Raw genomic sequence first — 18,733 nt, 5'->3', positions numbered from 1 at the left:
CAAAGCCCAAGTGTCTAGATTCCTCTCAACATTGCTGTCACCTACGGAGTGTACCGTCCGACAAGACTTCCCCAAGAGCCTCCAAAGTCAGGTTGAGTCATAATCTTATCGCCATTACCTAAACGTAGGGCAACACTGGAAGCCTTGGAACACCAGCCAAAACTTTGCAAGTTCTGCGGGGTCTTCTCAATCCAGTGGATAAATTCTATCAATCGTTAGTAAATAAGTTCCACAGTAACAACTCTTAGTACGTACCTTGACACTTCATTTCGTCTTCACATCTCTGGTATCCAGGTCCATTGAAGAATGCCCATGAAGCTGAACCATAGTAGTAGATGTTGGATCCGCCATTGACATAATTCGACAAGCCCATGCGACAGGAACCGTCGGTAGCACCACACCAGGCATAATCCGGATCTCCCCAGCCTCCCTTATCAGGGTTCCATGGGCTTGGCATCAACTTCTCTGCGTTTGCGCCTTGCTCGTAGTTTATTTCTGTTTGAAGCATGCTGACAACCACGTTGGAGGCATTGCGCAGATTGAGCTGGTACAGCCACCAATGCTCACTACCCAAAGCGTGTATCCACGTACCCTTTGTCGATTCAACAAGAGCACCACCCTTACCAGCGATGCTCGAGCCACCGTCAAATTCCTCAGTGATGTGATCAGCCACCCAGTTCCACACGTTCTCAACGTAGGCTGAAGAATCCTTTGTGAAATGCATGCCGATATAAGCACCCTGGCAAGGGTTCGAAGCATCCCGGCAGTTATCGGTTAAGTCTTTTGCACCCAGCGTACCGCCAACGGTAATGACTGAGTTCCAAATGGCCACATCGCCAGGCTTACTGCCAGCCGCATTGATCTCGAGAATGATAGCTCCAGGTAGAACATCGACGACGGTGAATCGCATGTCCTGCACTTTGATTGTGCCTACATCACCGGGACTGCCGATCTGCACCACGGGTTTGGGATCACTGACTTTCTTGAAAAAGTCACCGGCTGCTGAAATTGTGGACCAGGCTTCGCCGATGATACGGGAGCCGATTGGAATGGTGAGAGTTGACTCGATGCGATAGTCTCCGAACGGAAAGTAGGCAATCTTGTTGTTCTGAACTGCATATTTGAGAGCAGCTGTCAGAGCTTCAACTTCGTTACCTTTGCCATCGCCTTTGATGACTTGGCCTCCGTTTTGCTTGGGATCCTTGATGTTCATGAAATCACCAATGGGATGGTCTCTATATGTAGGAGCCGCGACTGCGGGAATTCGGCCACCGGGAGCAATAGCTGCGGGTCGAGGAGTGTTGGACGTTTCACCACCGTACACAGGATCGCGGCCAACTGTGTTTCCGTATGTGAAGGTGTCGACGTGGCTAGCCTTCCCCAAGGCCACACCACTAGGCAATCTCACCACATCAGAGTCTGTATCTTTGGATAGATTCTCGATCAAGACAGATGGATAGTTCGAGGAGTCAAATGTGATGCCAGAATTAATTGACTTTGCGTCAATGATACCCACGAATGGTGCGCCTGAGATATGCCTGACCGCAGTTCCAACAGTGTCAAATGTGGGGTTTAATACGGTAATAGTGTTGCCGCCATCAATACGCAGTCCAATCGTATTACGGATAAACTTGACGCTCTTGTAGAAAGCTTGTTGGTGTCCGTCATGCCATATGCCGTTCTTTGTCGTGTTTTCGTCAGCACTAGTCCAATCTTATGGGAAATGAGGCATGATGCACGTACCATACCGTTTTCGACGCTAATGTCTGCCAGACCGAGAGTAGAGCCACGTCCAAGTCTAATGCCTGAATGTCCAGAATCTTTTCCAGCTGGTGGCATCTTGATTTGGATGTTTTGTAGTTGACAAACCTGAGCAACACCCCAGTATAGAGCCGTGAACTCACTGCCTGGACTTTAGTCAGTAAAAAATCCCTTGAAGGGTTAAATTGTATTACTTACTTGCGTTGACAGCGGTAGTGTCAAGAATGATATTCTTCACACCAACAGCAAAAGAAATCTCGCCTGATATACCAACTTCTGGGTCTGTACCATTGACGAGGAACATGTCTTTGAAACCTGCAGCAGGTTTGATAACAGGAGGCTTCAGAAATGTTAGCGACGTAATGACGTGAAGAACAGTGTCAAAAGATCAGCTTACATCGGCCGGGTTTCCCATCAGTATGGTGTCTGTGCGCAGAGTGATAGTGCTATCAACTTCGTATGTACCAGGAGGGAGATAGACGACCTGAGGAAAGTAAGTAATTGCTTCAAATATCATAATGGATTGCATACCCGTGGTTCTGAGGCGAGCCACATCTTGTGGCGGTTACCCGAGTCAATGGCATCCTGGATGGATTTCCCGTCACCGGAAGCAACCGTCTTGAACACTTCGTAAGAGTCAGAAACATAAGGGGCTTTGCCTCTGAAGTCTCCTGTATGATCCATGTCAGCATACCAGTAGCCGCTAGGTCCATTAGGTGCGCTATAATTGGTCTGCTGTGGAACTGCGCTAGCGCCAACAGCAGCAAGTGAAAAGAGAACCAATTGTTTCAACATGGTGGAATGTTTAGTCTCAGATCTTGGAACCAAAACGATTGAAACCTTGAAACCAGCTAGAGAGGGATATATATGTTTACATATAAACCTTTTTCTTCTCACCGTTTGAGGCTGTGTCCTAGAAGGAGTGGGTACTGGGAAATTACCGAGTCTGTTCATGCGCTAGTAGACAATTTCGATGTTTCAGATCGTCGTTGTTGCATGATGCCCGCTTATGTTTTAAACTAAAATCTTACTGCCGATCGGAATCCTATATTTCAGGATTTCTGGCAAATAAATCAAGTCGGAAAGCTGTTAGATCCTTAAGCCTGGACTAAACCTTGTAGAATTTCTAAGCTTATACGGTCACTGGGATAGAACCATGCATAAATCAGCATCCGATAGGCAGATGACTGTGCTATTTCCAATGCAGAAACTCAATCTACATCACTATTACTATGTCGACTTTGTCTACTCCTTTTAAACAATAATCTGCGCGGCATAAGTAGTACACTGTCGCCTTTATCTTCTTAAAAGGACTTATTAAAGCTTACTACTATATAAGTCCAAGTATAGTACATATAGCTGAAAAGGGTTAATTAAAGGTGGTTATTAAGTAACGTTTTACCATGGAACTTATAATATAGTAGGACATTTTATACTTTAAATTTACCTTGCTACTGACTAAGGTTTCCAGGGTCTTAAATAAGCTTTATAAGTAATTATTATATATTTTACTTCGCAACAGCAGTCTTGTCTAAAAAATGTAACGAGGTTGAATGAAATTAAGCCAAAGACAAATCTTATTTATAAATGTAAATATATTAGGCATGATGATGAAACTACTGAATTGTATAATGCTGATAACTATGATCAGTGGACATGCGCGATGAGGTTGATTTAGAGACGATATATAGTGCTACTAATCTAAATGCTGAGCGTCGTGTTCTGCTTGGCGCTTGGAGCAACCGGAGCCACAGGAATGATGGGAGTTGTGTGCAATGCTGACCACAGTAGTTATTTCATCGAGTATCATTTCTCAATTGTGTTTCTAGAATCAATGCTTGGCAATAAGCCGGTCGCCCAATGCTTTGATACGGCTAGAAAAGTCGGCTTGGGTATTAGCCGCCGATGAGACGTTCTTTTTGGGACAGCCTTGTCCCCCATGATCTGATGAACAGTACGTCATTCCCACCATGGCCCACGGTACCATTTATTCCTTTACTAAGCAAGCAAAAATCAGCGAGCGAGATAGAAGTTTCCCCAGTAGACGTACCGCCGTTGAGGTCTCCCCAGATACCATGCTACATAGAGTGTCAATGACGATTCTTGTCCTCCCCAAGTATTGTTACACCGACACTAGGACTTTTCGCTCCCACTCTGGTTGGGATACGCCCGATTTAGGCAGCATGCATGTATGTGTGCACAGCCCCGCGTTTGCATGCACAATGCCTCTCTACTCATCTCACATCCGTTTTGCTTGTGCTACAACGGCGAGGCTGACTGCGCGGGGTAGGCGTGTGGATGGGCTCAGATTACATCGGTGGCTGCTCTTGTGTAAATGTATTAAAGATGTAGGGTTAACCAGCATTTGGGGAACCAAAGATCTCACATCCACTTACAAACCACTATATTCGGGAAAATGGATGGCCCAATTGCGACAGTGGCGGTGGATGTCGACCCACCATCGCCGTCACGGTCTAGGTCTCCATCACCATCAGGAACACATTCCGTGTGGCGATCAGCTACTGAATCGTCGCAATCATCCTCAGTGAGTGTCGTCTCAACAAACCGCGATAAATATCCAAAGAAAGGAATGACTCGTATTCCAATTAAACTGGTTTCTCAACGGGACATAGGATGAGAATATGGACTCTATTATTATTTTCTATATACAGCCGCCCTCCTATTGAGTCGTCAAGCCTCTATCGATAGTTGATCCTGTTTCTTTTCTGCGCATTCTTAAACCCTTATAGTCGAGGCCTTTCAACCTCATTGCCGCTCTCATCAAAAACTATTTTGTTCCCTGTAATCATAGAATGTTGCAATGCGGCGGCAATGCGGACTGCTAAAACTGCGGATGACAATTCAACAGGAACAGGCGTGTCGTCCAGCACACAGTCCGTAAACTCAATAGCTTCTCTCGCAAACGCAGCTTGGAATCTTCCCCAATAGTTCTGTGGAAGCTCGTGTCTGATACCTCCTTGTCCATGAATTCGAACGTGGTTCTCAACGGGAATCAGATTGACGGATATTTTCCCCTCGGTTCCGATTATTTCTGTGGTATCTTCCTGTCCGGCAGCCATCATCCGAGACGCATACAAATACGCAATTCGACCATCGTAGAATTCGACAACGCCTACTGCGTTATCTCGGTCGTTGTACTGTCGAAGGTCTGGTTCCACAGCAGTGATACCTACGGCATGGACTGACCGAACTTTAGACTCTTGACCAAAGAACCAAATGGCCAGATCGATGTCATGGATGCTACAGTCGACAAAAATGCCTCCTGAGAACTGTGCGTATGCGACAAAGAACCCTGACGGGTCTAGGACATCGCAAGTCTGACTTCTGAGGATTGATGGACGACCGATCAAGCCTGCCTTTGTCTTTTCATACGCATCGCGATATGAAGCGTCGAAACGACGGGAAAATCCACACATGACCTTTAGGTCTGGACGCGTAGCAGCAGTGTCAACAACAGATTGAGACTAAACCGTTAGTATACTTCCAAGATGGTTGGGGAGAGAAGCTCACAATCTCGACAGTTGTTCCGAGAGGCTTCTCGCATAGGACATGCTTTCCTGCTGCAATGGCAGCATTTGTCTGTTCTGCGTGCACAGCAGTGGCAGAAGCAACACACACGGCATCCAAGCCCTGGTGAGCTATCATATCATCATAGTTTTCGTAGATAGCTACACCATGGGCGAGATTATCGGCAGCCCATTTTCTCTCTTCAGCGTCTGGGCTGCTGACAGCTACTAAGACGGCTCGGGGGACATTTTGATCGAAGTTTTGGGCATGACGTTTACCCATTCGGCCAAGGCCAGCAACGCCGATTTGAAGCTTTCGAGAGGCCATTATGTGGGTATTAAAATAGTACAAGAAAAAAGAATGGTGAAGGATTTAAGATGACAGACCAGCGGATCACATCTTTCATATTTATATTGGTATTTTTCTTTTAATGCTGGGGCTGGTATTTGAAGCGAAAGACATTTGACAATGAGCTATCGTGGGTCTCATGCGAAGTCTTGGTTGAGTAAGTCGCCCCGTGCAGATCTTAGTCGGGGTAAGTTGCCCCGATTCCAAGCCTCACCTCCTCATGACCCACAACAATTGGTCATCGGAATTTTATGCCGTATGAGATGTGAAATATGGGAACCAAGTTTTCTATACGTCATTTTAATGGTAGTTTCCGGGTGATGTCGAATCCTCCCATCCCCAGGCCCTCTTCAAATGCGACTGTGCTGACGCCGTGGGCCAATTATGGGTCTTTTCCGTCAAGATCAAAATGTCCAAAAGGGCCACCTGGTCTTGTTTCTCATTGAAACGACCTCCACATGCCGTAACCCCCATACAAGCTGTAAACATGGCTGGTCTGGTGGATGGATTCGACAGGGCAATTCCGCAAAGTTCTCGGACTTGTGTCCGTATATCGTTCTGAATTGATGAGTATGCAACGATAAAACTAGTTCAGAAGTTGAACATACATCTATTTCCTTCTGAGCTAGTTGAGCAGCTGGTCCAATTCGTGGTGCGCGATCATCATGGCACATAAGGAGGATACGTGCAAAGAAGCCATGGACTTGGCCAATTACTATTGCCGTGAGTAGGGATTATCAGGGTCAATGACAAAAACATACCAACTGCGTTGTTCAAGTAGACAATATGCGGAAAAGCTTCACCCAAGCTTTTATCTACAGCACGATATGCCATCGGCAACCACGACACCGGTCGAGCTCTCAACCACTCTTGGTTATAATCGACTAGTTCTTGGTATCGGATTCTGTTCGGACCGGTATTTCCAAAACAGTAGTTTATCACATCTGCGCTATGGAGGACAATCCGATTCGCCCATGTGTCATCATCAGAAGGCGAAAGCGACCGATCCATAAACTCGTGATCGAGCCTTATCTTGACAGGTCTTTGACTAGCGAAACTCATTGTCACTTCTTGTCGCATTCCAATCCAGAAAGAAGCCAAGCGCAAACTACTCGGAGTCGTAGATTTACAAGTATTCATAAACAGCTGTATTCCTAGGAGATGGCCTTCGTGATCTGTGCCGATGAGAGGAACATCGAGTTCTTCTAGTGTTCGAAGAAGGATCGTGGCTGCGAGTAAGTCATCGTCGTTGAGAGCTGAAGGATCGCTTGAGATGGTTGATAAGCGCTTCAGACATGCTTGATGGTATCGGTCGGAGGCGTAAGGATCGTAGGATCCGACAAGGCTCAGATGGCGGGATGAGAGAGCGAATATGGCGTTGAGAAGGGTTGGACAAGAAGCTGCTCGAGGAGGCACGATGTTGGCAAAATGGCGACTGGAATCGCAGAGATCGAACTTGGATAGCTTAGTATTGATGATTGGCCATGAGTGAGGTGACATACCCAGGTGCACATATACGTTATGTAATATTGCATCAATCGCACTTCATGGTTTTCTGTCAAAGGGTAGGGGACTGATTCCACGCTGGCCAATCCTAATGTCGAGCCATACGGAATTGGATCGTAGGTGCGACGAAAGTCTTGACTTGGTGCAGCATCTTTGATACCAGGGCCAATCTCCACTACGTCGCGACTTTCCAGGGGCAGATCGGAATCATTTTCACTGGTTGGTCTATCATAAGATGGAAACGAGCTGTCATCGATATGAGTTCCTAGATTCTCCGAATCCGATAGGTAGTGAGCTTCGACATCAAGTGTTTCGTCCACAAATCTTACTTCACAGCTAGTCAGTAAAAATTGCTACGTTAAACGGGGCCACGTACATCTCCTTGAACAAGGAACCCAAGTTTGGGTTGGAAATGACAAACTAAAGCAAAATTCAGCCTGATTCCCATCTTAATGTTTGAGCATAAGTACCTGGAAGAGTGTTTGAATCGAATAACAGGCGCTAATTCGCAAACCTTATTGGCAGAAGCGCACCGAAGACAGGTTGGGCGGCTATCCGCGGCGGTCTCACTCCAAACGCATTTGACATGCTGCGTTTTACAAAGCTGGGACTCTTAGAATACAGTTGCATATCGGCATTATCGCCGAAATGGGTGGATTCAGTTGACTTACCATGCATGCTCCATTCGTGCTCATTTTCTCTAGGTTGAGTGAAATCAAGAGTCTCGATTGAGTTGTTATGTCGAAGGGGCAGGTTGCCCCGATTATAAGGGATGGATCTGCTGGGGCAAAAGGTCCGATAGTCGGGATTTTACTCCAAATTTTGTTTACAGGGTTAGATCCCCCGAGTCACTAACGGAAATAAGACTAGCGAGCGAAAACCACGTCGCGCTAAAGTCATGAATCTCAAAAGCAGATGCATCCCTGTCCCCCGCAAACTACCCCGTACTTTACGGTTTACCCCATGGTACAGCAAGATTGAGTGTTACAATGACTCGGTACTCATTGGCTCTTGCCATCATGAATCGCTGAGTTAACCGAGATCTAAATTGTATATAGGGAGCCCTGTCGCTATTGTCAAAAATGGAAACTCTACATCTACTCATCTCACAAGTTTTCCCAAAGACATATTTTCTGCATCCGTAAAATGGACAAACGAGACCCCATCAAGGATAAGATTGACGAGTGCGATGCCGTCACAGAGGAGCATGCTGGCCTAAGCATGCCCATGGAGCCGTATGGCCCTTCTGGTATGCCTCCATTACACAATCCACGTTGACAAACTCACCAACTCCAATAGGTTTCCGTGGTCTCTTTACATCTCCCTACGTCGCAGCATGCGCCGCCTTCGCTGCCATCGGCGGCCTATTATTCGGCTATGACCAAGGCGTCATCTCCGTGACCCTTGTCATGGACCATTTCCTCGAGCGATTCCCAGAAGTTTCGGACGATGCCCCAGGCGCGGGCTTCAAGAAGGGCCTCATGACTGCCATGATAACACTTGGAGCATTCATTGGTGCTATCAACCAGGGATGGATCGCTGACTGGATCTCGAGAAAGCGTTCGCTCATGGTTGCTGTTGTCATCTTTACGATTGGGTCGACCCTTCAGACTGCGGCTGTTAGCTATGCTATGCTTGTCGTGGGTCGCTTCATCGGTGGTATTGGCATTGGCCAGTTGTCCATGGTTGTTCCCCTTTACATCTCTGAGATTTCTCCTCCTGAAATCCGCGGTTCTCTTCTCGTTTTTGAACAACTATCCATTGTAATTGGTATCGTGATCGCATTTTGGATCACTTACGGCACAAAGGTACGTCCCTGTCCTTCTGATCCCACCTCGTCGCTAAGAATTACTCCTCCAGGACATGTCTAGTCACTGGTCCTGGCAGTTACCCTTTCTTCTTCAGATTCTTCCCGGTCTGTTGTTAGGTTTCGGTGCCATATTCCTACCATACTCTCCTCGTTGGCTAGCTTCCAAAGATCGCGAAGAAGAAGCCTTGTTCAACCTCGCCAAATTACGCGCCCTTCCCGAATCCGACCCCCGAGTTCAGCAAGAATTCATCGATATCGTTGCCGAGGCCCGATTCCAAGCCAGTGCCCTACGAGAGCGTCACCCAGACCTCACACAACGAACAGACTTAAGCAGCAAGATTCGCCTTGAGTTAGTTAGCTGGGCTGATTGTTTCAAGCCTGGTTGCTGGCGTCGAACACTTGTTGGTACAGGTCTCATGTTCTTCCAGCAATTCACCGGCATCAATGCACTGATCTACTACTCTCCAACTCTATTTGGAACTATGGGTCTTGACTTTGACATGCAGCTCATAATGTCGGGCGTTCTCAATGTCACTCAATTATTTGGCGTGGTTTCGAGCCTGTGGACCTTGGATCGTTTCGGCCGTCGAGGTATTCTTCTCTGGGGAAGCATCGCCATGTTTATCCCGCATCTGGTCATCGCTGTCTTGGTTGGTGTCTTCTCTGATGACTGGCCGAGTCACACTGCCGAAGGCTGGACCAGCGTCGCCTTTCTGCTGTTTTACATGATCGCTTTTGGAGCTTCCTGGGGACCTGTTCCTTGGGCCATGCCGGCTGAAATTTTCCCTTCGTCTCTGAGAGCGAAGGGCGTGGCTCTTTCCATATGTTCAAGTAAGACTTCTTTCTCATGCTGTGCTATCAAATACTAATTATATCAGACTGGATCAACAACTTCATCATCGGTCTTATCACGCCGCCTCTTGTTCAGAGTACAGGTTTCGGTGCTTACGTCTTCTTTGCCGTCTTTTGTCTCTTATCTTTTGTCTGGGTTTGGTTCAGTGTCCCAGAGACTAATGGAAAGTCTTTGGAGGAAATGGATCAAGTGTTTGATGACCGGACTGGTACTGCGGATATTGCCAAGAAAGATCGCATCATGGCAGATCTATATACTGAAAGACAGGGTCAATAAGAGAAGACTGATCATATGAGATTAGAGGATTAGAGGAGCATATATAATTTATTTTTTAACAATAATACTCCTATCATTTTATGTGCTGCTTGACCAATCGGAAAAAACCAGGGATTGATTGACCTGACAAATTAGTGTAAGACGTTAGGATCCAGTATAGAGATCGGCCGAGAGGATATAGCCAACAGAGCGTAAGAACGCTCCAAATGCCCTTGGAAAGAGGTTAGCTAACAGTGTAGCGTACTTACGATACTTGCAAAAATATGCTGTCTGGTCGATACTTGCGACACAAGATCTGGCTCACTTCAAGTTCCCACTCATGTCGGAGACGAGGGTAAACGATTGACAGACATGCTCCAACACTGGAAGGATGCTCTACCACCAACCTGCAAGCCGATCTCGTGCAAACCAAACCATCCTTTCTTAGCCAATTCCGCACAGAAGGCGACTCTCTTCTGGATGCTTCGCGTGTCTGTCTCATTCACAGCGTAGAAGAGTATGAGCAGTTGAGTTACGACACATTTCAGCTATAGAAGATTATCGAGCGAAAGTGATAAAATTGAATTAACGCCTGATCTTGATCCTCTAATACCACAGACCCTTGTTAGGTTCCACGCCCAGTTTCTCGCAGTGATCATAATACAACTCCGCAAAACTGAAAATATCCATCGTCTCCTTCAAGCTGTCATCATCATGGAGGAACTCAATACTGCCTGTGATAGTAAAGACAACCTCAGACTCAGCGCCCATATTCAGCGTATGGATCGTACCAGGGTTCTCGACCACGTAGTCACCAGGGCCCGCTATCCAGTCATATCTACAAACCAGTTAATATAAGGACAGTCTTTAAAAGACATATTGTACTTACTCTTCGTATCCCCAGTTACCAGAAATTGTAACAGCTGTGACGGTGCCTCGATGTCTGTGCTTTCCAAGACAGGCATCAACTGGAGTGCGCAGCGCGATCACGAAGTGGCCTGATCGAGTCTCAAACCGGAGAGGCTTAACCTCCAATGTTCCTACCCAGGGATACCATAATGTATCATCCTTGTAATTGATGTATACGTCTGGGGAGCTATGCTTGTCTGTGAAGACGAGTGCCTTGCGGTCCTTGTCTGTGAGCACCGATCCTGCTTTGGGCTTCAAGAGGTCGGAGCTCTTGGAGGTGGAGGGAATTTCTTCTTGGGTTTGAGAAGGAGCCATTGTATTGAATTATGAGAAGTAAAAGGAATATTACGAAGAGCGGATTGTAGAATTTGATGAGACTACAGAGAGATGTTTCTTCATAAACTGACCCCGCAACCTGTAAGCTTTATAGTACGACAGTATGTGCTTAGTAAAGAAACATTTGACACGTCGTTCGTTGGCTCAGGCTCGGCAGTTACATTTTGAGAAAGTGTGACATTGGATGCATGTTGGTGCATGACTCGCCTGGTTGGGTTGGTTTGCGGGGAAAGAGGTAACAAGGCTGCGAGATTCTGCTTTTGAACGGGAATCATTTGCCGTGGCATATTGAAAGAGGTTAGAGATAAACAATGACCCCTGATAAGAATCGGATTTAATACTGGTTTAATCTCTAAACAGCAGAGACGAATAACCAGTGAGTGAATTGGTATTTGTAAACCCCTGAAGGATGCATTCAGCGTAGGACCCTGAGTGGGGAAATTTCGCATAGGATTTCCTTTTAAATGGCTCCAATGGCTACGGATAGCTAGCGCAATGACCCAGTTGGTGTAGATTAACAGTCTGGGGTAGTCTAAGCGGCTTGGCTGAAATTGAATTGGATGCGGGGAATAACCTCAGACCGCCCTTGTGTGACTGGTCTTACTTAGTCTTGACCTATCATCACCCGACAGCCTCATATCCATCATAACTAACAATTATCATGCATTCGCGTGGCGAAGTCCTCATGAGAGTGATCACTCAACCGAGTTTCAAGGATGGCCATAGTGTAATGGTGGGTAGTTATTATACAGCCATCTACCGTACAGTCCCAGCAACTTGATCACACATAGCGTCTTGCCATAGCGGGGTTCGGGTAAAGGGACGTCTGGAAGGATCTTTAACCATTAATTTACCAAAGACTTGACCAAATGTTAGCTTCTCTTAGTCTTTTTTCTTTTGTCATCAAGTCTGCATCAGATACAAAATTAATTAACACGACAGGATCTGGTGGCTTGCTTTAGCCTTGACACTATCTCAGATCGATGACATAAAAACATATAGCACTTTCACCACTGACTAGATAAACGATACATTGCACTAAACATTTCCTTATTCATTGTGTTACAGGGCATAATGTTTCATTAATAAACTATATACATGAGAATCATTACTAACTTTGTAGTCTAGCTACTACCAAATAACTCGCTGTAGGCTGGCTACTATATAATTATCGTGGGGGTAGTTCTCATCACTCTATCCAGTGTGTCGGAGAGAGTACATGCCACGCTCGATGGAGCTGACGACAATGTTGCCACTCTGGAAGTAAGGGTACACAGACCAAGCACCAAAGAACTCAGCAGTACCACCAACCTCATCATCCTCGGGGTGAACATCGAAGAAACCAATCTCCTTGAAACCAGCACCAGTGTCGTCTTGGTTGATTGAGCTGACGTTGACCATGCGCAGACCAGATCCGTAGTTGGCCTGGTATGAAACACCACCAACAATGTACTGGTTGTGATCGATTGAGCGAACAGGGCTCTTGTAAACACCACGGAAGACGGGGTACTCAAGGTCTTGAATATCGACGATGTATGTGGTGGTGTGCTGGTCAGCAGCAGGACCAGTCTTTTCTTGCTCATCGAGCTCGTCATCGAGAAGAAGGTACTTGTGGTCCTCGGTCACCCAACCCTGGTGGGTGTATGTGGCACCGTTGTATGTAGTGCGAGAAATCTGGCGAGGCATCGTTCGACGAGAGATGTCAACAATAGTAAGAGCGTCCTCGTTGTAGTTGAAGCAGATCTCGCGACCCTGGAAAGCCTTCTGGGGTCCCTTGTAGATGACACACTGAGCGTCATGGACGTAGCCGTCGTTGGCGACACAGCCAGCATCCTGAGGTCGCTTGGGGTTGGAGACGTCAATCATCCAGAGGCCAGCACGGCACTTGAGATCACGGGCAGTACCGACAGCGGCAATGAGGTCTGTCTCCTCGTGGGCAACAATGTTGTGGCTGCTGCCGAAACCGGTGAAGTGTGCTGCCAAGTCACTTCGGATGCTGAAGGTAGGAGGGTTCTTGGGATCAGCGCTGATAAGCTTGGTCAAGTCGAAGATTTGGAGACCGTGACCAGCAGCCTCAGAGCCTATGTAGGCATAGTTGCCAATGACCTTGATGTCGCGCCATGAAGAAGCGACAGTCTGGGTAGGGAGGCGGCCAACGTAGGTCAGGCTACCATCAGGCTTAACCTCTACAAAGGCAGTACCGTCGGTTTGTCCAACGAGAGCAAACTCGCGACCACTAGAGTGAGTCCAACCTATTTAAAACTTAGTCAGCAAATGTTGCACAGGTGAAGAATAACGTGAAACATACCCCATATGTCATTGCCGACGCGGGTTCGGCTACCCATGTCCTGGTGACGCAAGAAACCCAACAGGTCGATATTGTTGCAAGAGTACTCTCCTGCCTTGCCGCCGGAACAAGGTGTGGCAGAGCTAAGCACCTTGTAGCGGTCCTTATCAAAGACACCGGCAGCAGCCTCGCTCTCATGGAGGGCCATCTTGCGCTGGCGAAGCTCCGCCATTCCAACAGCGTTGGGAGCACTGGAGGCACGAAGGTAGTCTTTGTCGAACTTGGCAGTGTTGATCTTCTGCGTCTGTGCGACGGCAGAGCCGGCCAAGGAGGCAAGGAGGAGGGAAGTAAGACTGGCCTTCATGTTGACTTATTGGGCGTGCTAGAAGTTTCCAAAGAGAGGTTGAGTGAGGATCTAAAAGATGAGCATTTCGTTAATGTCGGGATCAACGGAACACTTTATACTCATCACAAAGGTTCAGTAAACAACGCCAATCTTTCCCCGGATGGGAAGCTAGATCTTTTGTTCTTGGGAACTGGTTCTTTTGTTCTTGGCGGCTTATTCACAGTGAAAGACACGATAAGGCCTCATCTACCTAGACCAAGTCAAGTCAGATTTATGGATACAGTTATCTAACCCTGGTGTTGAGTAACGAGTAGAATTCACGAATGACGCCGTCGACCATTGACATGGCAGATGATGTTGTATATCGTATCTAATTAGAGTTAGTAAACGTGGCACGGCTTCCCCAGAACAATTGCAACCTTTACCTCAACGCTAAGAAATAAGATCCAGGCACAGAGATAGTGGTTTAAGGACAAGGAGTTAGACCACCAGTTAAACTCGATGCATATCCAAAGCCAAGACTATGCCAAGCTAGTTTGCCGATCATCTACTACTTTAAATCAAGCTTATAAACACGTCCGTAAGGAAGCGATCACACGACCCACTGGAGACTTTTGTGACATGCCTATTTGAGATGATGGCCCGCTTATTGCTCCGGGACCTCCTGCTATCTCAAGACAAAAGTGCGTCCTCGGCATTCTGGGCTAGTTCTCTGGGCATAATTTACCAATCTTCCAGTAACATCGATCTCAAATACTATTCATGCAGATATCGATTGACATCCTCGATATCCGAGGATGCAATCCTACATCTCTTTCCATTTGTTTTAGTGCATTGTAAGTTAGTAAACCTAGTAGATGCTGAGATTCTCCCGGGTAAGTTCAGTATTTAGTGAGGAATAATCCCTAAATTATAAGTACAATTGTTATATTTAAACTTGAGTTTTAAAACTGCTAAAAATTCTAAACTCCAATTATTATTTTTATCTGATATCATTTATCCATTGATAGTGTATTGCCTACTTCTTCATCGTGAACTCTCGGTAGTTTGTTCGTGGTAGGTAAGTGATAATTGAAGTGAAGTTATTTTTAGTTGACATGTCTAAATTTAGCTTATCTTATCATCTATCTTATCTCTGGCAGAAGTTCATGTGTAGATGCCCACGTGACAAGCGCGGGAACTGTCAATCCATTGTGGTTGAGTATTGAGCTGACAAGCAGATCCATGTATTTAAGTTAGGCGGAAGTGGGCTATTTGCAGTCCAGGAGTTCATCGTCTTCTTCGTCTTCTTCGTCAGCAGCTGACCCGTTATCCTCCTCGTCGTCTTCATCGCTGTCCGACTCGTTTTCTGTGACTTGACGACATGCAGGCTGCTGCCGCAACCTTTGTGTGAGAGACATGGGCCTTGGTCCCACGTTTTCCTCTTCAGAACTACTGCTTTCCGTTGAATCGTCTTCAGGCTCGCTGCGCGCGGCTGTATCGATGGCAGGGTTGTCGTTGCCTGTTTCCGTTTCAGAATCATAGCCGAGTCTTTGCACCACTCTCCTGCGTTTTGTCTGACTAGGCCCGCTGGGTCTTTGTGCTGAAGTGTGTCTGGTTTCCTCTTCGTCGTCATCAGAATCCGACACGACTCGACGTTTCCGCTTCGCAGCGTAGCCTTCATCCTCGGAAGGCTCCATACTGGACAAGTTCGCAGCTGGTCCTTCATCGCCTGATGAGTCGTGGATGGAGATAGGTGTTTCGGCATCGCTCCCCGGAGATATCGGTCGGGGTATTAGTTTGTCTTCGGAGGAAAGGTCGACTTCACTGATGTCTTCATCGTTGATCCCATCAGCCTCATCGTTATCTTCCCCAGCATCATCGGCTGCAAGCGCTTCTTCTTCCGCATCTGATGGCCAGTCAGGTGGTAGCTGTGGTAGAGCAACGTTTTTTGCCTTCTCAAGTTCTTCGAACCGCTCAAGGCCGGCCATGTACGGGAAGGAGATCATGGGCCTAAGAACAAGACCCAACTCTTCGAGCTCCTTAACTATTGACTCGTCGCAGTGATTCCGCGCGAGCCCGCCGAGAGAGGACTTTGTAAAGTCGGGGTACCGCTCGGTATTAGGAAAGCAAAGCAGCATCGGCATAACCTGCGGAATGGGCTCAAGAGTTTCTAGACGTTCATGATAATACTTCTGGGCGTAGTCGGTGGCACACCAGCGGAGCCATCGATCGTTCAAGGAGATCTCCTCGGTCATGTTGTAAACAACCTTGAGTTTCGGGAAGAGCATTGTGAATGGCATGATTCCTCCATTGTTTGGCATGGCTTCATAATCCTTGCATCCAATGGCAATGTTCTGAGCCGGCCCACCGCACGCCGGTTGCCATTGCGACGAATGCTCTATACGAGGCGAGTAATGGATATAATCCAGACAAAGAATATCTTTGGCGCCGTTCAGGCGAACGACCGCATCACTAGAGTGGCCTCCCAAGATAATCTCATCAGGGGCAAACTTCAACGCTCTTTGTCTGGATTCCCGATGAACCGAAGATAAGCACCTAACGGTTTCTGTCATGGCCTCAAGATGTGATCCCTCCCAAAAATGGCCCGTTGGTTGGTTATCGGCCTCATCATCGTCAAGCTCCAGTCCAAGCCGCAGCACCCGGGTCGAAGCGGTCAAGTCAGGGCAAAAGAAGTCCCAGACCTTATGACGGAGTTCAGGTGGAAGTTGGCTGAAGGGATGAAATGTCGAGCCTGGTCCATAGTTGTCCTCATCACTGGATGATTGTGCATCTTCGTCATCCTCGTCGGCAGCTTCTAGCTCAACAAGCAGATTTATCTCCTCGCCCTCGGCTTCCTCGTCGCTTGAAGTCGCCGATCGCTCTGATTTGAGGCTCGGTTCGCTATCATCATCACTACTGACGACGCGCTGGGCCCTCCGTAGACGCGCCATCGCTGGCGTTGACGCTGTCAACGAAGCTGTGGTGACGATCCGGGGACAATATGAGCGCGAATCATTCAATACTTAGATTTGATATTGGTTGGTGACCTTTATCGCGCGAGGCTACTGCTGCAAGATGGAATAGCTGGCGTGAAGTTCCTTGTCTTTTCTTTGAGTCCTTCTACCCCTAGGCGCTAGTGCGAACGCGCTATCACGTGACCTATAGTAAAATGTTAAGTGCTCATGAGCCGCGCATGCAATCATTACTATATAAAAATCATCATTACCAGCGAGAACGAAATTTTTTAAATCCGAACTTTCCGCAGCCCCAAACACGATCCAAAAGTTCATTGGATAGCTAGTTGCCCGTCGTGACGCCCAAAGCGACGCTGGCATCATGGCGACCCCGTGGCCCGAGGACCATACCTGGCCAATTCCTTTCCGAGAGCACACTCGGTCAACTGATAGCAGTTCTTGAAGCCAACAGAAACATAGAACAGATCATAGTAGGAGACTACACTCAAATGCCGAACACGGGATATGAACCCCTGAAATTAATAGCTGTTGGACTTTAGGTTGCGCCATGATTGTGTACCTTTGGTGCCACTCTTCTGGACTTTAATCACAAGGAAATGCATAAGCCTATCGTTTCGAGAGTCAGCTCGTAACTATTCGATTAGCCAACGGTGGACGCTTTGATAAGCCTCGTATGTGTAGTTGATATCATTCTGGGTCGAGGTCGCCAACCCCACATTGTGTGTGCTCTCAACAAGTGTGCGAAAGTGGCACATTTTACTTTAAGCATGTTCAGAATTCTAGTAGCATAAATAGAGATGCTGCTTCCCCTCACATGGAATTACTTTCCACTCAACTCACTCTTCTTTATCATCAATTTTTCAAGTGACATTCAGAACGAAACAACAATCAACATGTTCAAGTCTCTCCCCGTACTCCTCTTTGCAATTGGTGAGTGCCTGAAATATCCTCCGTGAACATGGCCTAATGATTCTTTCTCTTTCAGTTGGCAGCGTCTTTGCCCAACGCGGGGTCGACACGAAAAGCAGTGCAGTTAAACAATGTGCGAAATGGTGCGAAGAGAATTTTAAATACGGTCCCAGAATGTGTCAAATATCGGCGGCGTTCCGCAAAGGCCCTTGCTACGAATGTGGACCGAAGAGCACCAACCGGGTCAAGAAGGAGCTTTGCTATGGGCTCTGCGTGGACACGAAGACTGATGGTACCAACTGTGGCAAGTGTGGTATAACGGTAAGACTACCCGAGCCAGACATTGATTATGATGCTAACAAAGATACTTAGTGTAAGAAGGACGTCGAGAAGTGTAAAGCTGGGAAATGTGTACCTAGCAGCTAGCAAGACCCAATGGCTCCGCATGTGTCGATGCAAAGACGGACCCTAAGAGCTGCGGTGAATGCAGCGAGATTGTAAGTAGTATCACCTCCACTGATTTAACCATTCTATTGCGTTCCTATTCTCGTCTTTACTATAACTAACAACACCTCATATAGTGTCCATCTGGCGAATGCGAGAACGGCGCTTGAGTAGCACCTCGATGCGCAGGTCAAACATGTGACACATTTACAGCGTGTGGCCCTGGCGGCTCTTGCGTTGCGCTTCTATTCCAGGTGGAATGGTATTTTGTGCAGATGGACAGACACCTTGTAGTGGTCTGTCTTAATGCAGTACTAGTGTTGACTATCCCAGTGGCCAAGTTTGTGCTCATGCTGCTCGCGGAACGTTTGTGTTCGTGCCGATACTTGTACTAACACTGCGAAACGTACCTAGGCGTGGGGAACTGTATGCAAAGTGCTTCCAGATAATTACGTCAACATCCCAGGCTAGAAACCAATACAGA

At 47.1% G+C, this 18,733-nt stretch overlaps 8 protein-coding genes across 8 annotated transcripts; 2 read left to right on the top strand and 6 right to left on the bottom strand.

Moving 5' to 3' along the window:
- Nucleotides 1–41: 41 nt before the first annotated feature.
- Nucleotides 42–2,556, bottom strand: FSST1_009990 (glycoside hydrolase family 55 protein; the record flags this gene model as incomplete). Its single annotated transcript, XM_083227013.1, has 6 exons — nt 42–205; nt 256–1,681; nt 1,744–1,907; nt 1,960–2,101; nt 2,159–2,245; nt 2,293–2,556. The coding sequence occupies 6 exons, from the start codon at nt 2,554–2,556 to the stop codon at nt 42–44; spliced, it is 2,247 nt and encodes a 748-aa protein (XP_083085951.1).
- Nucleotides 2,557–4,505: 1,949 nt separating this feature from the next.
- On the bottom strand, nt 4,506–5,616 carry FSST1_009989 (uncharacterized protein; the record flags this gene model as incomplete). The annotated part of the gene is made up of 2 exons (XM_083227012.1): nt 4,506–5,246; nt 5,293–5,616. The coding sequence occupies 2 exons, from the start codon at nt 5,614–5,616 to the stop codon at nt 4,506–4,508; spliced, it is 1,065 nt and encodes a 354-aa protein (XP_083085950.1).
- A 321-nt stretch (nt 5,617–5,937) lies between these two features.
- Nucleotides 5,938–7,838, bottom strand: FSST1_009988 (uncharacterized protein; the record flags this gene model as incomplete). The annotated part of the gene is made up of 7 exons (XM_083227011.1): nt 5,938–6,195; nt 6,246–6,352; nt 6,399–7,092; nt 7,140–7,471; nt 7,520–7,563; nt 7,614–7,747; nt 7,815–7,838. The coding sequence occupies 7 exons, from the start codon at nt 7,836–7,838 to the stop codon at nt 5,938–5,940; spliced, it is 1,593 nt and encodes a 530-aa protein (XP_083085949.1).
- Nucleotides 7,839–8,289: 451 nt separating this feature from the next.
- On the top strand, nt 8,290–10,082 carry FSST1_009987 (general substrate transporter; the record flags this gene model as incomplete). The annotated part of the gene is made up of 4 exons (XM_083227010.1): nt 8,290–8,392; nt 8,443–8,951; nt 9,004–9,784; nt 9,832–10,082. 4 exons carry the CDS (start codon nt 8,290–8,292, stop codon nt 10,080–10,082), a joined length of 1,644 nt encoding a protein of 547 aa, XP_083085948.1.
- Nucleotides 10,083–10,667: 585 nt separating this feature from the next.
- On the bottom strand, nt 10,668–11,285 carry FSST1_009986 (RmlC-like cupin domain-containing protein; the record flags this gene model as incomplete). Its single annotated transcript, XM_083227009.1, has 2 exons — nt 10,668–10,899; nt 10,951–11,285. 2 exons carry the CDS (start codon nt 11,283–11,285, stop codon nt 10,668–10,670), a joined length of 567 nt encoding a protein of 188 aa, XP_083085947.1.
- A 1,215-nt stretch (nt 11,286–12,500) lies between these two features.
- Nucleotides 12,501–13,957, bottom strand: FSST1_009985 (uncharacterized protein; the record flags this gene model as incomplete). Its single annotated transcript, XM_083227008.1, has 2 exons — nt 12,501–13,558; nt 13,615–13,957. The coding sequence occupies 2 exons, from the start codon at nt 13,955–13,957 to the stop codon at nt 12,501–12,503; spliced, it is 1,401 nt and encodes a 466-aa protein (XP_083085946.1).
- A 1,232-nt stretch (nt 13,958–15,189) lies between these two features.
- On the bottom strand, nt 15,190–16,872 carry FSST1_009984 (2EXR domain-containing protein; the record flags this gene model as incomplete). The annotated part of the gene is made up of 1 exon (XM_083227007.1): nt 15,190–16,872. The coding sequence occupies one exon, from the start codon at nt 16,870–16,872 to the stop codon at nt 15,190–15,192; it is 1,683 nt and encodes a 560-aa protein (XP_083085945.1).
- A 917-nt stretch (nt 16,873–17,789) lies between these two features.
- FSST1_009983 (uncharacterized protein) lies at nt 17,790–18,231 on the top strand (the record flags this gene model as incomplete). Its single annotated transcript, XM_083227006.1, has 3 exons — nt 17,790–17,826; nt 17,882–18,126; nt 18,178–18,231. The coding sequence occupies 3 exons, from the start codon at nt 17,790–17,792 to the stop codon at nt 18,229–18,231; spliced, it is 336 nt and encodes a 111-aa protein (XP_083085944.1).
- Between the last annotated feature and the right edge of the window lie 502 nt (nt 18,232–18,733).

Source organism: Fusarium sambucinum, chromosome II (genome assembly GCF_050947815.1).
Source record: "Fusarium sambucinum isolate potato_lamoka chromosome II, whole genome shotgun sequence".
NCBI classification, from domain to species: domain Eukaryota; kingdom Fungi; phylum Ascomycota; class Sordariomycetes; order Hypocreales; family Nectriaceae; genus Fusarium; species Fusarium sambucinum.
The sequence above is the reverse complement of the archived record's forward strand: the minus strand, read 5'-3'. Positions and strand labels throughout refer to the sequence as shown.